The 15,351-nt window shown below is 39.0% G+C and overlaps 1 protein-coding gene across 2 annotated transcripts; it reads left to right on the top strand.

Annotated features, from left to right (window-relative positions):
* Positions 1-12,268: 12,268 nt before the first annotated feature.
* LOC133717575 (serine/threonine-protein kinase-like protein At3g51990) lies at positions 12,269-14,798 on the top strand. 2 transcript variants are annotated; one of them, XR_009849754.1, is made up of 2 exons: positions 12,269-14,070; positions 14,509-14,798. XR_009849754.1 is itself a non-coding variant. In XM_062144297.1 (1 exon), exon 1 carries the CDS (start codon positions 12,551-12,553, stop codon positions 14,018-14,020), a length of 1,470 nt encoding a protein of 489 aa, XP_062000281.1. In that variant the 5' UTR covers positions 12,269-12,550; the 3' UTR covers positions 14,021-14,349. The 2 variants fall into 2 exon arrangements, 1 of the variants encoding a protein (XP_062000281.1); XM_062144297.1 differs by lacking the exon at positions 14,509-14,798 and having other exon boundaries at positions 12,269-14,349.
* Positions 14,799-15,351: the final 553 nt, after the last annotated feature.

Genomic DNA, 15,351 nt, shown 5'->3' with positions numbered 1-15,351 from the left:
GAAATTGGGTTTTGCCGACATACCAACCCCGACGACCTCCATCGGTTCCATAATCAAATCCATCCGCCACCAGATTGTCTCCCAAACAAGACGACGTCGGAAGCAGCCAATGTCCAACATCCATCACGATCCTTAGACCGCGAAGGAAACCACAAAGAAAAGTCAGATGGGCACGCCGGAGGGCACCCCCACCACCGCCGCCCACGAACCAGCCGGACATAAGAAGGGAGGACATGCCCGCCATCGTAGTCGAAGATCACCGCTTCCGGTCAGATTGGAAGTTTTGTCGAAGGCCGTCGCCATCGAGTAAACCCTAGCAGAGCTAGGTCAATGAGATAAAAAAAATTGCTTCTACTTTGTAAGCAACTTTGTTCTTACTATCTCAAATATTACTCTCTTAACTTTGTTTCTATGTATTTTATGCGATATTGATATATATATATATATATTTGAATTAAATTCTGCTTACTACCCTGTACTTTCAAGGGTTCATCAGTTCAGTCCTTGCACTTCTAATTTAATCAAAAAAGTCATCGCACTCTCCAATTTCATCAAATCGATCCATTCCGTCACTACTCCGTCAATTTTCTCTGTTAAAGTGCTGACATGGCCACCTGAAGTCTAATCTAGCAATTTTGTGGGACCCTTCTCACAGGGAAAATTCCCAACATCAGAATCAAGTTTTTTTTCTTTCTATTTTGCAGCTTTTGGGTTTCTGTTCAGAGAGAACTCAAGGGGAGAGAAACTACATCTGGGTTTCTCTCTCTCCTCCACCAGTGGGTATCTAGTCATAACCCCGCATCACCTCCACCACCATCGTGCTCAGCGGCCGACGACGATCCACCGGCAGCCTCTCCGTATTCCGGCGATGCCCAAAAGTAACCCACGCGCTGCCACCGTAAGCACCCAGAAATCTTCTCTGGGCACCCACGACCCCTGCTTTCTTCTCCGGTCGATCACTACAGTAAAAGGGCAACTTCCTCTCATCCATAATGGAATCGATCTGCGATCACTGATCAAACCTCGCTGCTTTCCTCCCGGCAAACTCTCCCGACAAGCTAGTCCTGGGAACAGCACCGGTCCCGGAGTCGACCCCTTGTTTGAATACCAACAAGAAGCCAATATATTTCTACTTTGTGCACCCCTGCACTCAACCCAACCAACTTGGGCACCGATACCCGAAAATGTTTCCCCATTCCGACAGTTCATTATTGCGGTCCCTCCCAATACATAACCCATCTCGGCAGCTTAAACTCTCATCCCGGCATCGATGGGTCGCAGTTTAGTGAGAGTGATATGGAAGTTTAATTGGTGGCATGGGTGAGACCCTGATCATGATGAACCCTCGTTTTCACTCTCATAGTCTAGGGTATTTTGGGAATTTTCCCTGTGAGAAGGTCCCACAAAACTGCAGGATCAGACCTCAGCTGGCCATGTCAGCATCTTAACAGAGAAAATTGACGGAGTAGTGATGGAATGGATCGATTTAATGAAATTGGAGAGTGCAAGGACTTTTTTGATTAAATTAGAAGTGCAGGGACTGAACTGATGAACCCTTGAAAGTACAGGGTAGTAAGCAGAATTTAATCCTATATATTTTCTTAGCATCTCTAGATTCGATGACTTGGATTGGACATACAAATGGAAATTCTATTGCAAATAGACAATGCTACTAAAGAACATGCCTTTGGTTATTTTGCACGAGTGTTGGTTGATGTGTCCTTGGTGATCTTCCAACATTCTTGATTGTTGAGAAGGTTAATATCATTGTTTTGAGGATGAAATCGACTGTGAAAATATACTAGCAACATGCACGGATTCTACACTTTTGAATTATTGAGTGGCTCGCTGTCGATGTCTCTAGAAAAGGTATGAGCCTAGTGACTAGTGTGCCACTAAAGTATGAGTCATGCTATTTACCATGTATATTTAGGATACTCTTGTATGTTGTATATGTTGTAATCCACTTTAATTAGACTTTAATTAGGTTTACTATTGTTTATTGCTTACTGTATGGTACAAGGATTGTATTTGTATATATTTGTCCTCCTTGTGAGAAGAATAAAATATCAGAAATTATTCTCTCAAAATATCTTCTTATAATCTTTGACTTGGTATCACAGCAAAGATCATATTAGGACTTGGACTCTTTGTTTCTTTGATCTTTTATCGATATTTCTTATCTTTTTTCTTTACCCAATTCATTGGGCTTGATCATTTGTTTCTCTGAAGATTTGAGCCTACTTAAACCTAAACCTAGAGTTTGAAACTCTTTCGGGTCTATCTAAGCATATTCACAGCCCCAATTCAAATAACAAGTTGCCAGCAGGCTGTTCATTATTTTTCCTCTATTCTCCACTGCATAACTGAGTGTTATGTGTTTGCTTTCTTTTCTGCAATGGAATTTGAAGCTCTTGTCGATCTATTGTGGTTATCAATCCACACCAAAGGCTATATGCAACTATTGCAAGAAGTATGGACATACTAAAGCAACTTGCTACAAACTAATAGGTAAAGTCCTGAAAAAAAAAATCAATGTCATCCTTGTTTAGTGTTGATGATTCTAAGTTGCATTGTGAGTCGTGTGTTTTGGACAAAAGCCATCGGGTCAATTATCCTTTAAGTACTACCAATAAAATTTCATTCCTTTTGAACTTACTCATTCTAATGTATGGGGTCCTTCCTGTGAGTCTACTTTGTCTGGAATGAAATGGTTTGTGCTATTCATTGATGATTGTATTTGTCTTACCTGGATAGTCTTGCTTGAACACAATTTGAAGTCTTTTGGGCCTTTCAAAAATTTTTGCATTTGTCCAAACCCAATTTGGGGACTATTTAAAAGTTTTTTAGTTTGATAATCGGGGAGGGGGATTTGTCAATTCTATGTTTCAATAATTTTTTCATTCTCATGATATCGTTTACCAAACAACTTGCCCACAAACTCCAGAATAAAATGGAGTGTGCAGAAAGAAAAAATGGTCATCTTCTTGATATAGCTCGTTCTCTCTTTTTTAGTGCTCATATGCCCAAATGTCTTTAGGGTCGGGGCGGTGAAATTCTTACTGCATGCCATCTCATAAATAGGATATCCTCCCTATTCTTAAGGTCAAATTCCTTATGAAGTTCTTTCCTTTCATATCTCTATTTGCCCCTTTCACAATCTTACTACCCTTGTCTTTTTGTTGTGCCGTTATAGTTGATGTTTCTAAGAATCAATGTACGAAACTTGATGCAAAATCTTTGAAGTGTGTTTTTGTGGATTATGGTATGAATCATAAAGGCTACAAATGCTTTCACCCTCAAACTCAGAAGATGTATGTCACCATGTATGTGATATTTTTAATTACGATGATGCTTGCTGTTTTTCCCCCACTAACTCTTCTCTTCAAGAGAGTGCCACACATATTTGGAAGAGAAAGTTAGTGGAGTGACGGTGGAGGTTCCTAAGGTGTTTAAGAACGTTGATGCAGCTACTAACGACTCAATGATGGATTGCTAGTTCTTATGTGATCGATCCTCAGAAGATCCTAGAGAACACAGTAGGCAAACGATCGATGGCACAAAATCTAACTATTGATCATCAGCAAACCCTGGAGAACTCAATGGCAAAGATTGATCACACAATTTCTAGTGATTGATAGCCTCTATTACTTGGTTAGAAAGACGTGAAAAATTCTAAAGTTCAGGAAGTTCAAGAGATTCAAAACCTTACCAAATCCCTTGATCAATTGATTCCTAAGGAGTGTCAAGAACCTGAGGTTAATGTTGTTCCTTCAAATTCTGATAATAGTGTCAACACTTCTAATTATGTTATACCTAATAGATCTACTCGTGGCAAACCACCCAAACAAGATGAACCAAGTTTGAATGTCAAGTCCAAATATCTTATTGTTAACTTTGTGTCAACCATAGCTTATCCAAGTCTTATGCTTCTTTTGTGAATCAAATATCCGATGTATCTATTCCTAGTAAAGTGCAGGATGCCCTGAAAGATACCATATGGGCAAAAACAATGGAGGAAGAGACAGAAGCTTTGCAAAAGAATAATACATGGGATTTCGTGCCACTTCCATTAGGAAAAGAGCTGTGGGATGGTAGATGGATATTCATAATTAAACACAATGGTTATGGTTCTGTGAATAGATATAAGGTGAGATTGGTTGTAGAGGGGTACATACAGACATATGGAGTTGATTATGAGGAGACATTTACACATGTGGCAAAGATTAATACAGTCCGAGTCCTATTATCCTTAGCAGTTAATCTGGATTGGCCTCTATAATAGTTCCAAGTGAAGAATGTCTTTTTACATGGAGATTTTTCTGAAGAAATCTATATGGAGTTACCACCAAGACATGAAACCTTAGTGAAAAAAGTTGTGTGTAAGTTGAATAAGTCTTTGTATGGACTTAAGCAAACTCCAAAAGCGTGGTTTGGGCAGTTTAATCAAGCTATGCGTTGGTTTGGATATAAACAGAGTAACTCTTATCATACTTTACTCTTTTTTTTTTTTGAAGAATATATAATTTCAATACTTATCCACGGCCAAAAGCCACTTATATCAGATGCTGTCTTATACCAAAATCATAAATGGCACAAGCCGCCAAGCAAAAGACAGGTAACCTTCATTGTTAACAAATGCGCTCAATTATTGAACCTAAAAACAAGAAAACAACCCTAGAGCCTTAGCCTGCAAGGTAGGAAGCTTACCACCCAAGATAGTCTTAAATTTCTTCGGGGAAGGGCTGCAACCATTAGTACGCACTCTTTCCTTGGAAGCCAAAGCCTCCATCTGCCTAGGCTGCACCGCATCTACCTGAATCTGCAGACCATGGTCAGTCTCCGAAACAGGCTACAGAACTCCATTCTGCACTTGCTCCACAACATGTCCTGCAATAGAGTCAAAAGCATCCCTCCTTTCTTCCTCTGCTGCAGAAGCTGTACCTGTTGCAGTGTCAACATTGGATCTCACCAACCTTCTAATAGTTGGTTTCTTCTTAATTAGAATGGAAGAAGAACCCATGAAAAGATCTCGGCAGTTTTGAGGCGTGAAGGAGAAAGACCCTCCTGAAGATGAGGGGCCAGAGAAGGTCAGAACCCTAGCCGCTGGGCTAGAAGCTTTTGGCTCCTCACACTTAGCTCTTGCATGTGTGATCAGACCACACTGAGGACATCTTTCTTTCAGGTGCTCAAACTGGAATTGCAAGATAGGTTCAACACCAACATCCAAGAATACTTTGCGTTCAAGCAATACCAGTTTGGTAACATCATGGGCAAACAAAATCTAGATCAAACCTTTCTGAATTCCTTCTTATCATAGTCCAGAAAGCCACCCAACAAATTACCAATAAGGGTGAAGTTTTCCGGTTCTTCATAAAGCGGAGGAATCCTAGAAACCCTATGTGATGCCCCGGAAATTTGTATTTATTTTCCGAGGATTTTCCGGAATTTAAATTAGTAATTATTGGATGGTTTCATGGCTCGCGGACGGAACGGAAGTGTTTCGGATGAATTTGTATTCGAAAAGTGTGGATTTAGGGGGGGGGGGGTTCAAGGTTGCCTTTTGATACATTGAGATTCTCCAAAAGCTTCCTTCAGAAAAGTTGTAGAGCGCGTCGATACGAGTTCGTGGACATGTGGAACGCGAAAATCAGAGTTCGTATGAGGAAGTTATGGCTATTGAAAGAAGTTTCCATTTTAGTATAAATAGGGAATTTCCGAAAATATCTTCATAATTCCTCATTTCTGTTTTTGGAAACTTTCTTTCTCTCTCTTTTCTCTCGGCTGCTACCCTCAGAATCGAAGAAACCCGTCTGACCTGACCCGGCTTTTACGGCGAGCTCCGGCGATCTCTGGCCGTGAATTTTGGTCAGCTGGTTCGTCTCCTCCGTCTGGTCGTCTCTGTGGTGTTCTCTAGCGGCGATATCCACCGTGTGTGGCGCAGTAAGGCGGTGCAGTTAGGTGATTTCGGACCCGACCGGAAATCCTTGTTCCGGCGACGGCACGGCTTCAAGCTTCCATCTTTGGGTTCGTGGGAGCCTCCTTGATCGATCTATGGTGTTTGTTTGGATCGATTTACGTGGAAATCGGTTCAACTCAGTTTGAGCAAAAATTCAAAGCTTGTGAGGTAGGTTTTCGATCCTTTATGCTTGTTTTCTGACTTCGAGCTAGTTATGAAAATTCACAAGCATGCTTAGATGAAGCTTTTTGGTGTTGGGAGTTTTGTGAAATAATGAGTTTTTGGCCGGCGGCGGGGCGCCACCGCCTGTGGCGGCATCTGGTGGCTTTCCGGCCATGTAGGGAACTGTTTTTGGTATTACATATGTTCTACTCGTTGATACGAGCGTTTCGATATATAATATGCAAATTTTGGAGTTCGAATGGAATTGTTATGATTTTTACCGTTTCATATCGGTGAATTTAATTGATCCGTGAGGATCCGAGCATTCGATCGACTTGTGGTTGGACATATCGATCGTAGAAGTATTCCGGAGACATTGGGTGGTCTCGGATGTGGTTTCGCCTCATTTGGGCGTCACTTTGGGAATTTTGGTTCGATTTAGGGTTTCGAACGTTATTCTTTGTGTTTCGTTGACTGAATCAAGGTTGTACTTTCCTTAGGTGCTTGACAGAGTGCATTCTGTAAGTAGTCTAGTGGTGTGAAGACGCAGCGGGAGTTTCGAGGTGAGTAATCTCACAATGTTCATTTACGAACGGGCTTACCTTATCGTTTTGATAGTTATTTAGTTAACTGCAAACTATAGTTGGTATTAGTAGCATTCCTGAGTGAATGTCTACGTGTATATATATTTACGTGAAATATATATATGTGTAGGTGGATTTGTGTGGTAAAACAATAATTATGGGTGCGTTCATTTTATTGTTTTAGGTGTGACTTTTCGTGAAATAATATTTTGTGAAATGGTTGATTTCTATTGTTTTGAAAAGTGTTGTGTATTGTGGAACATTTTAGTTCGCGGGTGGGTTTATTTAAGTGTGGGTCTTGTACCGAGAGTGATTGATAGGGATCAATTACAGGGAATCTTTCATTTTAGATTCGTGTAACATTTTGGGTCATGTGCGACTCCTTTAATGTTTTGGTATTTATACCGTGGATCCAAAGACTTACGAGTTGAGGGTCATGGATCACGAAATGTGATCGTGGGTGGGAAATCGGGACTTCACGCCTTTGGCCGGGTTTGTGGATACGATCAGTTAGAGCTCTAGTCTGTCCGCCGTGCTTTGTTTATTGATTTAAACGTGATTCGTGTGGGTTTATCCCGTGCTTTGTTTATTGATTTAAACGTGATTCGTGTGGGTTTATCCCGTGATTTGTTTATTGATTTAAAGGTGATTTGTGTGAGTTTATCTCGTGATTCGTGTGGGTTTATCCCGTGATTTGTTTATTGATTTAAACGTGATTTGTGTGAGTTTATCTCGTGCTTTGTGCGGGCTTCATCTCGTGATTTTGTGTTTTGAGTTACTCATACGGGCTTGCAAAAGCTTACCGGGTTTGTTGTATGACAACCCGGTGCACTATTCAAACGGTGTAGGGGTTAATCCTGCAGGTCAGGATAATCGTGGCTGAACCTAAGGTAGCTTATTGGCAGCAGAACTGGTAGGAAGCAAACTTGATTGGCTTTGCCATTGTTATGACTTCCGCTATGTAGTAAACTCTGAGGAGCTTTTACGTTTTATCTTGTTGTTGACAATTTAATTCGTAAGCTTATGTAATATATGACTTTGTGGGCGGGTCAATATTGACATAGTGGGTTCAGGGCATCAATATGTATGTTGTATAAAGGGAAAAAAAATTCCAGGTATTTGGTATTGATGGCTGAACGTTCACGCATGTATAATTATGGGGTTATATATCGATTTTTAATTGTGTTAAAAATCAGAGGCGTGACACCCTAACCCAGAAATGGGCATGTTTGAGCTGGATTTCATGCAGCAGTTTGACGCCGTCATACTCCTCAAGGCAAACAGGAGCACGGTCAAAACACCAAACCCCACCACGTAGAACCTTACTGCGATCCCAGATAGACTCGAACGAGAAGAGAAAGAGATTTCATGCCTGCTCTTGTTCCAGGAATCCCTTGTCCACCATCCAAGTACGAAGGAAGTGGCCGCATAATCAACTGGCTGACGGGTCAAAGGCTTCCCAATCAGAAAAGATTGGGAGGATCGACGGACAAGGCCGCCACCAATTCTTCCAAGGTCTAGAGCACATGAATAATTTGGTATAAAGATATAGAATATGTATAGAGGGGGCGGATCCGTGGCCACCTGAATTATAGTTAGGATTATACTCCAAAAATAACAATCAACGGTTGAGATTGAAGACAATTTATTAATTATTTTTTAATAAAGACAATATATAATATCACTTCAAATAATTATGCATTAATATTTTTCTTTCTCTCTCTCCTTCTTTAAATTCTTCTTAATTAATATCTTTCATAACTAACTCGTTTTGGAATATCCAATAATTACCAAAATTAGGAATTTAAGCAACATACGGGCCTAACCTAAACTTCATCTCCTTCTTCTTCTCCACGAGGAGTTGAGCTCTTTATCAATGAAGCATATTGTGAAAATTAAATCATGATCAGTTAAATTGATTTAAATTGATATGTACTGAGAGTATCATGATGTTGATTGTGCTCTGTCATCTTGATGAGGAAAAAGTGAGAAAGAGGTTGAAGAGATTGAAACTCAATCAATTTTCATCGTGCTCCGTCAAAGACTTCATCAAGATCAAATTTTTTTTTTCTTTTCTCTGCAATAGTTGAGTTTCAATAGGAAAACAATTAATCTGTTAATTATATTCCAAATCGGAGTAGTTTTCATAATTAGATTAAATAAATTAATTCTATAAAAAAGAAAAGAAAAGAAAAATAATAGATAATGATTTATTCTTTAGGACTCATCTCAACAGTTAATTATTATTAAATTTAATGGACAAGATTTGGAGTATAATCCTAACTATAATTTATATTGTCACGGATCCGCCCCCATGTATTATGTATAGTTCATATTTTGTTTTTAAATCTTAGAATGCAAGTCTTTCTAAATTTTTCTGTTTTAAATAAGTACAAATTTTCCATTTAATATAGAGGTTGGTATAGTGAATTACAAGCCCTGTAATAAGAGAGAGATGCATTTCTTTTGGTGTAGATTATATATGTAGTGGAAAAATCTATTTGGTTAAATTGCATCCCATTTCATTCTCAAAACAAAAACAAAAAAACAAAAATTGCATCTCATTTGAACTTTCCGATTTATGGATCATACAAGGAAAATATTTCAACAGAATAAGAAATGTTGAGGGATACATCAACAGCATCACCAAGTCGTTCCAAATTTCCAATCACTGTTTCATACGAAACTTCACCTGTCAAAAAAACAAAACAAAACAAAACAGAGGCTGCATTTCCTTTGTCGGTTTGTCCTCATCATCTTGCTTCTTTTCTAGGTGTTATGCATGTCTCTAGGCTCACGGCCATGGCACCTAGCTAGTTAAAATGCTAAATAAATATAAATTTTGATGACCAGAGGAGGAAACTGAATAAAATAGGTTAGAATGTTTAACCTTATATATATTTTATATAATTAAGCCAATTCTTGAGAGAATGGTTAAACTTTTGAACTACCACATATGCCCTCACATAATATAGATATTAATAAAAAACTTATTTCTATATGAGGATAATTAAGATAGTCAATAGACTACATCATATTTATAAAAAAAGTTGCAATAAGTCCCATGAAAAAATGAGAAGCTTCCCCAAAATCAAGAGAGAAATTGTTGTAAAAATGAAAGGCAATTGACATGTGCGGAGTACATGTTAAGGGGCTAATAGGTATAATTATTTTTACCTTATAATGAGGTAAGTTTTTCACCATATATATCTAAAACAAAGGTAAAAGTTTAACCACGTACTATAACTGTTGTGAATCTGGGGTTGGTGACGGCGATGGAGGCTCTCGGTGAATCTGCATCGATCTGGTGTCTGAGTCATCTCAGAAAGTGGTGTCTCGGGTTTGCTCAGTTTTCAGGCGTTTTGGAGTTTCACGGTGGTCGAAATTGGTGTGACGGGGCTTTGGGTAGCAGCGGGATGGTGGCGTCGGACGAGATGGTGAGGGGCGGCGGCTCGTGCAGTAGATGACGACTTGGGCCGGTTTGGGCTGGTTTGCTAGGGCTTAGGTGATGGTGTCCTTGGGCTGTTCCCTTTTGGGCTTGTAGCTAACTGTTGGGCTGGGGTTCTGCCCTAGTCCATTGCTATGTTGGGCTAGGGTTTAGGCCTTTGGCCCAACCCTATGTTTTTATGTTTTGTCTAATTACAATAATGTTTCTTGTATTAGGAACCTAGATCTCTAAAGCCTCCGGCGTAATACCAATGGAGGATCCCCGCTACCTCTACGTATTTGATGTCTAATGGGTAGGTCTATTGTATGTATCACTGTGGGTACTACCACTATCTTATTGTCTGCCTATGTCCTTAAATGGCAGCGGAATGATATGTAACGGCCTATTCTGGCTTGTGATGAATGATATTATTGCCCCTTGGGCCCATTCAAAAAAAAAAATGAAGATACATAAACAAAAATTATATTTACACGACAACAAATCATCAATCTATTGATAAGATAGCAATGGTTCATAGAATGTAAAATGAAAAGACACATGTAGCATTAACCTCTATCATTCCAAATATAGAATAAAAATATTGACCTCAATGGTGGTGATAAGAAAGACGAGACAAGATTGATAGGAGATGAGAGAAAGAAGTAGACGAAGCAGAAGAAGAAGAAGGCAATAAGTAATAGGCAAGATCAAGGAAGAATAATGTCTTAATATATATATATATATATATATATATATATATATATATATATATATATATATATATTCTTACAGTAAAATGACAATTGGAATTAGTCTACTCATTTCATTTCATAGTCCTTTTATATAGGGATAGAATTACAACGGAAATATCAATTACATTAAATACTGATTGATCCGTAATCCTTGCTGATTGATGGTAATCGCTGATTCCTTGATTCCCTCTCCGTCAGTCGCTTTGACGAAGGCACATAATATGTTTTTCCTTTAACAATTCTTTTGAATTCAGTCAAGAAACTAATAATACAAATTAAAGTGAACATATTAAGTTTGTTAATTTTACATTAAAGAAGGTTCCAATAGATTTGGATTATAGTTAATATATTGATTTTTACTAACTTTTGTGCAATAGATATTAAATAAGGGTTTATTATGAATGAAAAATTTAGGTGTTGAGTCAGCAAGATAGAAAATGAAATAAATCCAATGTGGCAGCTGAGTCATAGGACCGCGATTAACAAAAAAATTCATCCGGACTACATTCAATACGGGTTGTGAGTTTTGGACTTAGATCAAATTAACTCAAAAAATAAAATAAAACCTTAGAAATAACAATGCCCCACACAAGCACAAAAATAAAAATCTTTGAGAATTATTTTGTATTACATAATTCAATTCATTTTTCAGTACAAAAAAGAAACAAGACGCCACCAATGTCCAGCCGCGACCGGATAAAAAGAAGGAGGCCACCAATCCAGAGGGCACACAAACCATTGACCAACCAAACACACCACCATGGCCAGCACCAACAACGGCAGCAAACAGAGGCAGATGGTATTGAAAGGGTAGAGGAAATCAACGAGAAGAATCGGAAGATCGGGAATAGTAGAGAGATTTACCAACCTTCGGTAAGACCAGACAGAGGCATCCTAAATTTCTAGCACAGTCGGAGTCCCTGTGCTTGTCGCCACCAGAAGGTAGTCGCGCTAGAGTAAACACTAAGAAGAGCAACGTTAGAGAGAGATCATGGTTTGTCATAACGTAGTTTCTGACTTCGTAAATGTTAAAAAAAAAAAAAAAAGGCATTATTATTGTACGTTACAATATTTTGTGAGGGTTGAGTATAGTAGCTCCCGTTTATAAAATAAGCATCCATTTCTAATACTATGCTTGTCCATTAAGTGATTGGATTATAATAAGAATTTTATTGTTAGGGGAGTAGGGGAGAGGTATCAAAGGATCTCATATCAAGTATCCCTTAATGATAGGACCGCAAGTGGAAGTCTTTGTTTAAACCAACTAAACGTGACATAAACACCTCTAAAGCTTATAGCCTAATAGTATATTAGTGCTAGTATAAAATGCCAAAATGGGAGAGGAGTCAGGAGAGGAATAAAGTTGACATTTACAACTAACGTACCGTTTTTACCTACATACATATCGCATCATTCATTTGCTTTCTGTATTTGGCGACTCTGATTTGTATAATGTCATGTGTAGAAGACTCTCTTGGATTCCAAAATTGGAAGGTGGGCTCTCTCTCTTCTCTCATTTACAGTTCTACTTTGTAGAACACCACCACCAACAAAAACCAAACTACCTCAACCAATTTTGGTAGAACTTTCTCATACATTTTGTGTTCTTCAATCCAAAAACTCAAAACCCAACTCAAAAGTAACAATCTTTTGTGAGATTAGAATTATGGGGTACCTTTCTTGCAGAGCTGAATCTGCTGTCTCCGTCTCCAATTCCCAGACCCCATCAGATTCCCATGAAAAACCCATCAAGATCCAACACTTCGATTACAGTGATCTCGTGGCTGCCACCAATGGCTTCTCTGATCAGAAGCTCTTAGGCAAAGGCAGCCACGGCTATGTCTACAAAGCTGTACTTCGTGGCCGTCTTGTTGCCGTCAAGAGACCCTCCAGAGCTCACAGCAAAATTCCCAGACCCACTTCGATTTCTGGGCCTGAAGCCACCAACGAGGTCGACAACGAGATCGAGATCTTGTCGAAGATTCAGAGCCCAAGATTGGTGAACCTTCTTGGCTTCTCCAACGACACGAGAGATAGGCTTTTGGTGGTGGAGTTCATGAGCAACGGTACTCTCTATGATGTTTTACATTCTTCTAATGCTAATAATAAGCCTCCCAGTTGGGGAAGAAGAATTAGATTAGCTTTGCAAACTGCTAAGGCAATTGACATTTTACACTCGTCAAGCCCACCTGTAATTCATAGAGATATTAAGTCTGCGAATGTTCTTATTGACCGTAGTTACAATGCCCGATTGGGCGATTTTGGGTTGGCTCTAAGGTGCCATTTGGATGACTATAAGCTCCGGTCGACCCCGCCGGCCGGGACTATGGGGTACTTGGACCCTTGCTATGTTACCCCGGATAATTTGAGTACTAAAACTGATGTGTTTAGTTTTGGGATTTTGTTGTTGGAGATTATAAGTGGTAGGAAGGCTATTGATGTTGGGTTTTCGCCACCTTCAATCGTGGATTGGGCTATTCCTCTTATAAAGAGAGGGAAGTTGATTACTGTTTATGATCCTAGGATTGTGCCTCCTAAAGAGCCTGTTGTGAGGAAGCAGCTTGCTGTCATTGCGGCCAAGTGTGTGAGGTCCTGTAGGGAACGAAGGCCATCGATGAAGGAGGTTGTGGTTTGGCTTACCGGGTTGAGTAAGTTGGTTCCTCTGCATTCATGGAATAATTTTAACAATCCATGTACAATGGTAGAGACCATGGGGCAACCTGTTGAATCAAGGGCTTCACAGATGAATTTGAATTTGAATTTGAAGCCATATGGATTCGGAGAAGAGAATTTTGAAGGCATGGAAGCTAAGTTGGCTAGGCAAGCTATGAGGAATTCGCGGAGGGTTTATTCTGATTTGGGGTTTAGTAGCAATTTGATGGAGCTTATGGCCGGTACTGATGAAGAGTCTGAATTTCGGGGTAAGGCAGATGGACACGAGCCCAATTCAAAACCAGCAAATCGGGTTTCTAGATTTGGCAGTGCAAGATACTTTAGCCGAGGGAGTAATCAGTCTACTCCTAGTAATGGGAGAGAAGTCCCTCATTTGATTCGAAATCAGTCATTTGGACAGAGGTCATTTATTTGTTCAAAAAGAGATGGTGCCATTTCGCATGCAAGTGGTGGTAGCCGATGATATCCAGTTTGCTGCATAAATTTGATTCAAGTGAATAGAATGAAGGACCTGTAAGCTTTCTGGCTTGCAAATTATACATTGATGTAGATTTGTTGGTGTCTCATTTATTCTTGATTTTGTTACCTGATCATCTGTGTATTCATTAATTTGTTAATGTGTTGTCAATTATCATATATGACAATCAAGGGTACATTGCTGATGTGCCCCCAAGAGGTTTTATTTTTCATCATTGTCATCTATTATTGATGTAAATGATATAATGCTTCATTGATGATAATAACATTAAGATGATTGAATTTCCATCATTGGATATCGATTTGATTTTTGTACTTTGGCGTCAGCATATGAGGATAATCTTTTATAAGATTTTAGAATATTGATTCTGAAGGGATTCTATAACAATGTGTGTGCTGCTGCGACTGTCTTGTGGGTTGTTCTAATATGTGCAGGTGTTGAAACTAACAATGAAAACCTTGCTTCATATGCAGGTTTTGAAGTGTCTGTCGTTCATATGCAAAAATTGCAGCAGGGGTACATGTGAGGCCTCTGCTAAATATAATGTTTTGTGTTTTAATTCTGTACTTCGAGTCTGCTTCTAAAAATTTACATGGAATCTGCTTCTTGGTAGTATTAGTTTGCACTTTAAGTCTTTGTTTCTGAAAGCTCTTTTCTCTCATTGTGATAAGTGTGTGTATTCAAAAGGATTATCTTCAGGTCTGAGCTCTAAATGTATATCCCTGTTTGGTAGTGTAAACAATTGAGCAAAAGCAGGAACTTGAACCGTGTTTAATGCAGAATGCTACCATTTTTATTCTTCCCATTTCTGAGATTTTGATATCTGTTTCACACTCAAGGGCGTGATTGGTAATTCAAGAAACGTTTCCAGGTGAGATGCATAATTTATTCCTTTGCTTTGAAAATACGCACATAAACAGTTCCAAACAGGTCATACTAGAAACTAGGGGACAAAAAATAAGTGTTGCCTTGTCTCTGATCTTTACATGTAATGTAGTTTCTTGTGACACAAGTTATGATGGATCCATATTAAGAGATATGTATTATGCAAGTTGGAAGTAGCTGCAAGTATTCAGTGGCATCCTGCTGCCATATTTTAGCCAAATGCCAAATAGCATCACGGGCTTCCAGATTAGCATGGTTGGTAACCACAGATATGACAGAAACAGGTCCTATGGTTCATATTTAACAGCCTATCTTCCAGTTTTTAAATTTCCAATATTTTATTGAGTTGGTTACACATATCATTGCACCCCCAAAAATTACTAAATCATATTATAGCGTTGCAGGTCACAATTCATCTTTCATTTAAATAG

Source organism: Rosa rugosa, chromosome 6, assembly GCF_958449725.1.
Source record: "Rosa rugosa chromosome 6, drRosRugo1.1, whole genome shotgun sequence".
In the NCBI taxonomy this organism is placed as follows: domain Eukaryota; kingdom Viridiplantae; phylum Streptophyta; class Magnoliopsida; order Rosales; family Rosaceae; genus Rosa; species Rosa rugosa.
Note: the sequence above shows the minus strand (reverse complement) of the source record. Positions and strands in the feature narration are given on the sequence as shown.

Excerpts from the sequence above, each read along its gene's own strand:
- LOC133717575 (XM_062144297.1), top strand. The coding sequence starts at position 12,551 with ATGGGGTACCTTTCTTGCAGAGCTGAATCTGCTGTCTCCGTCTCCAAT.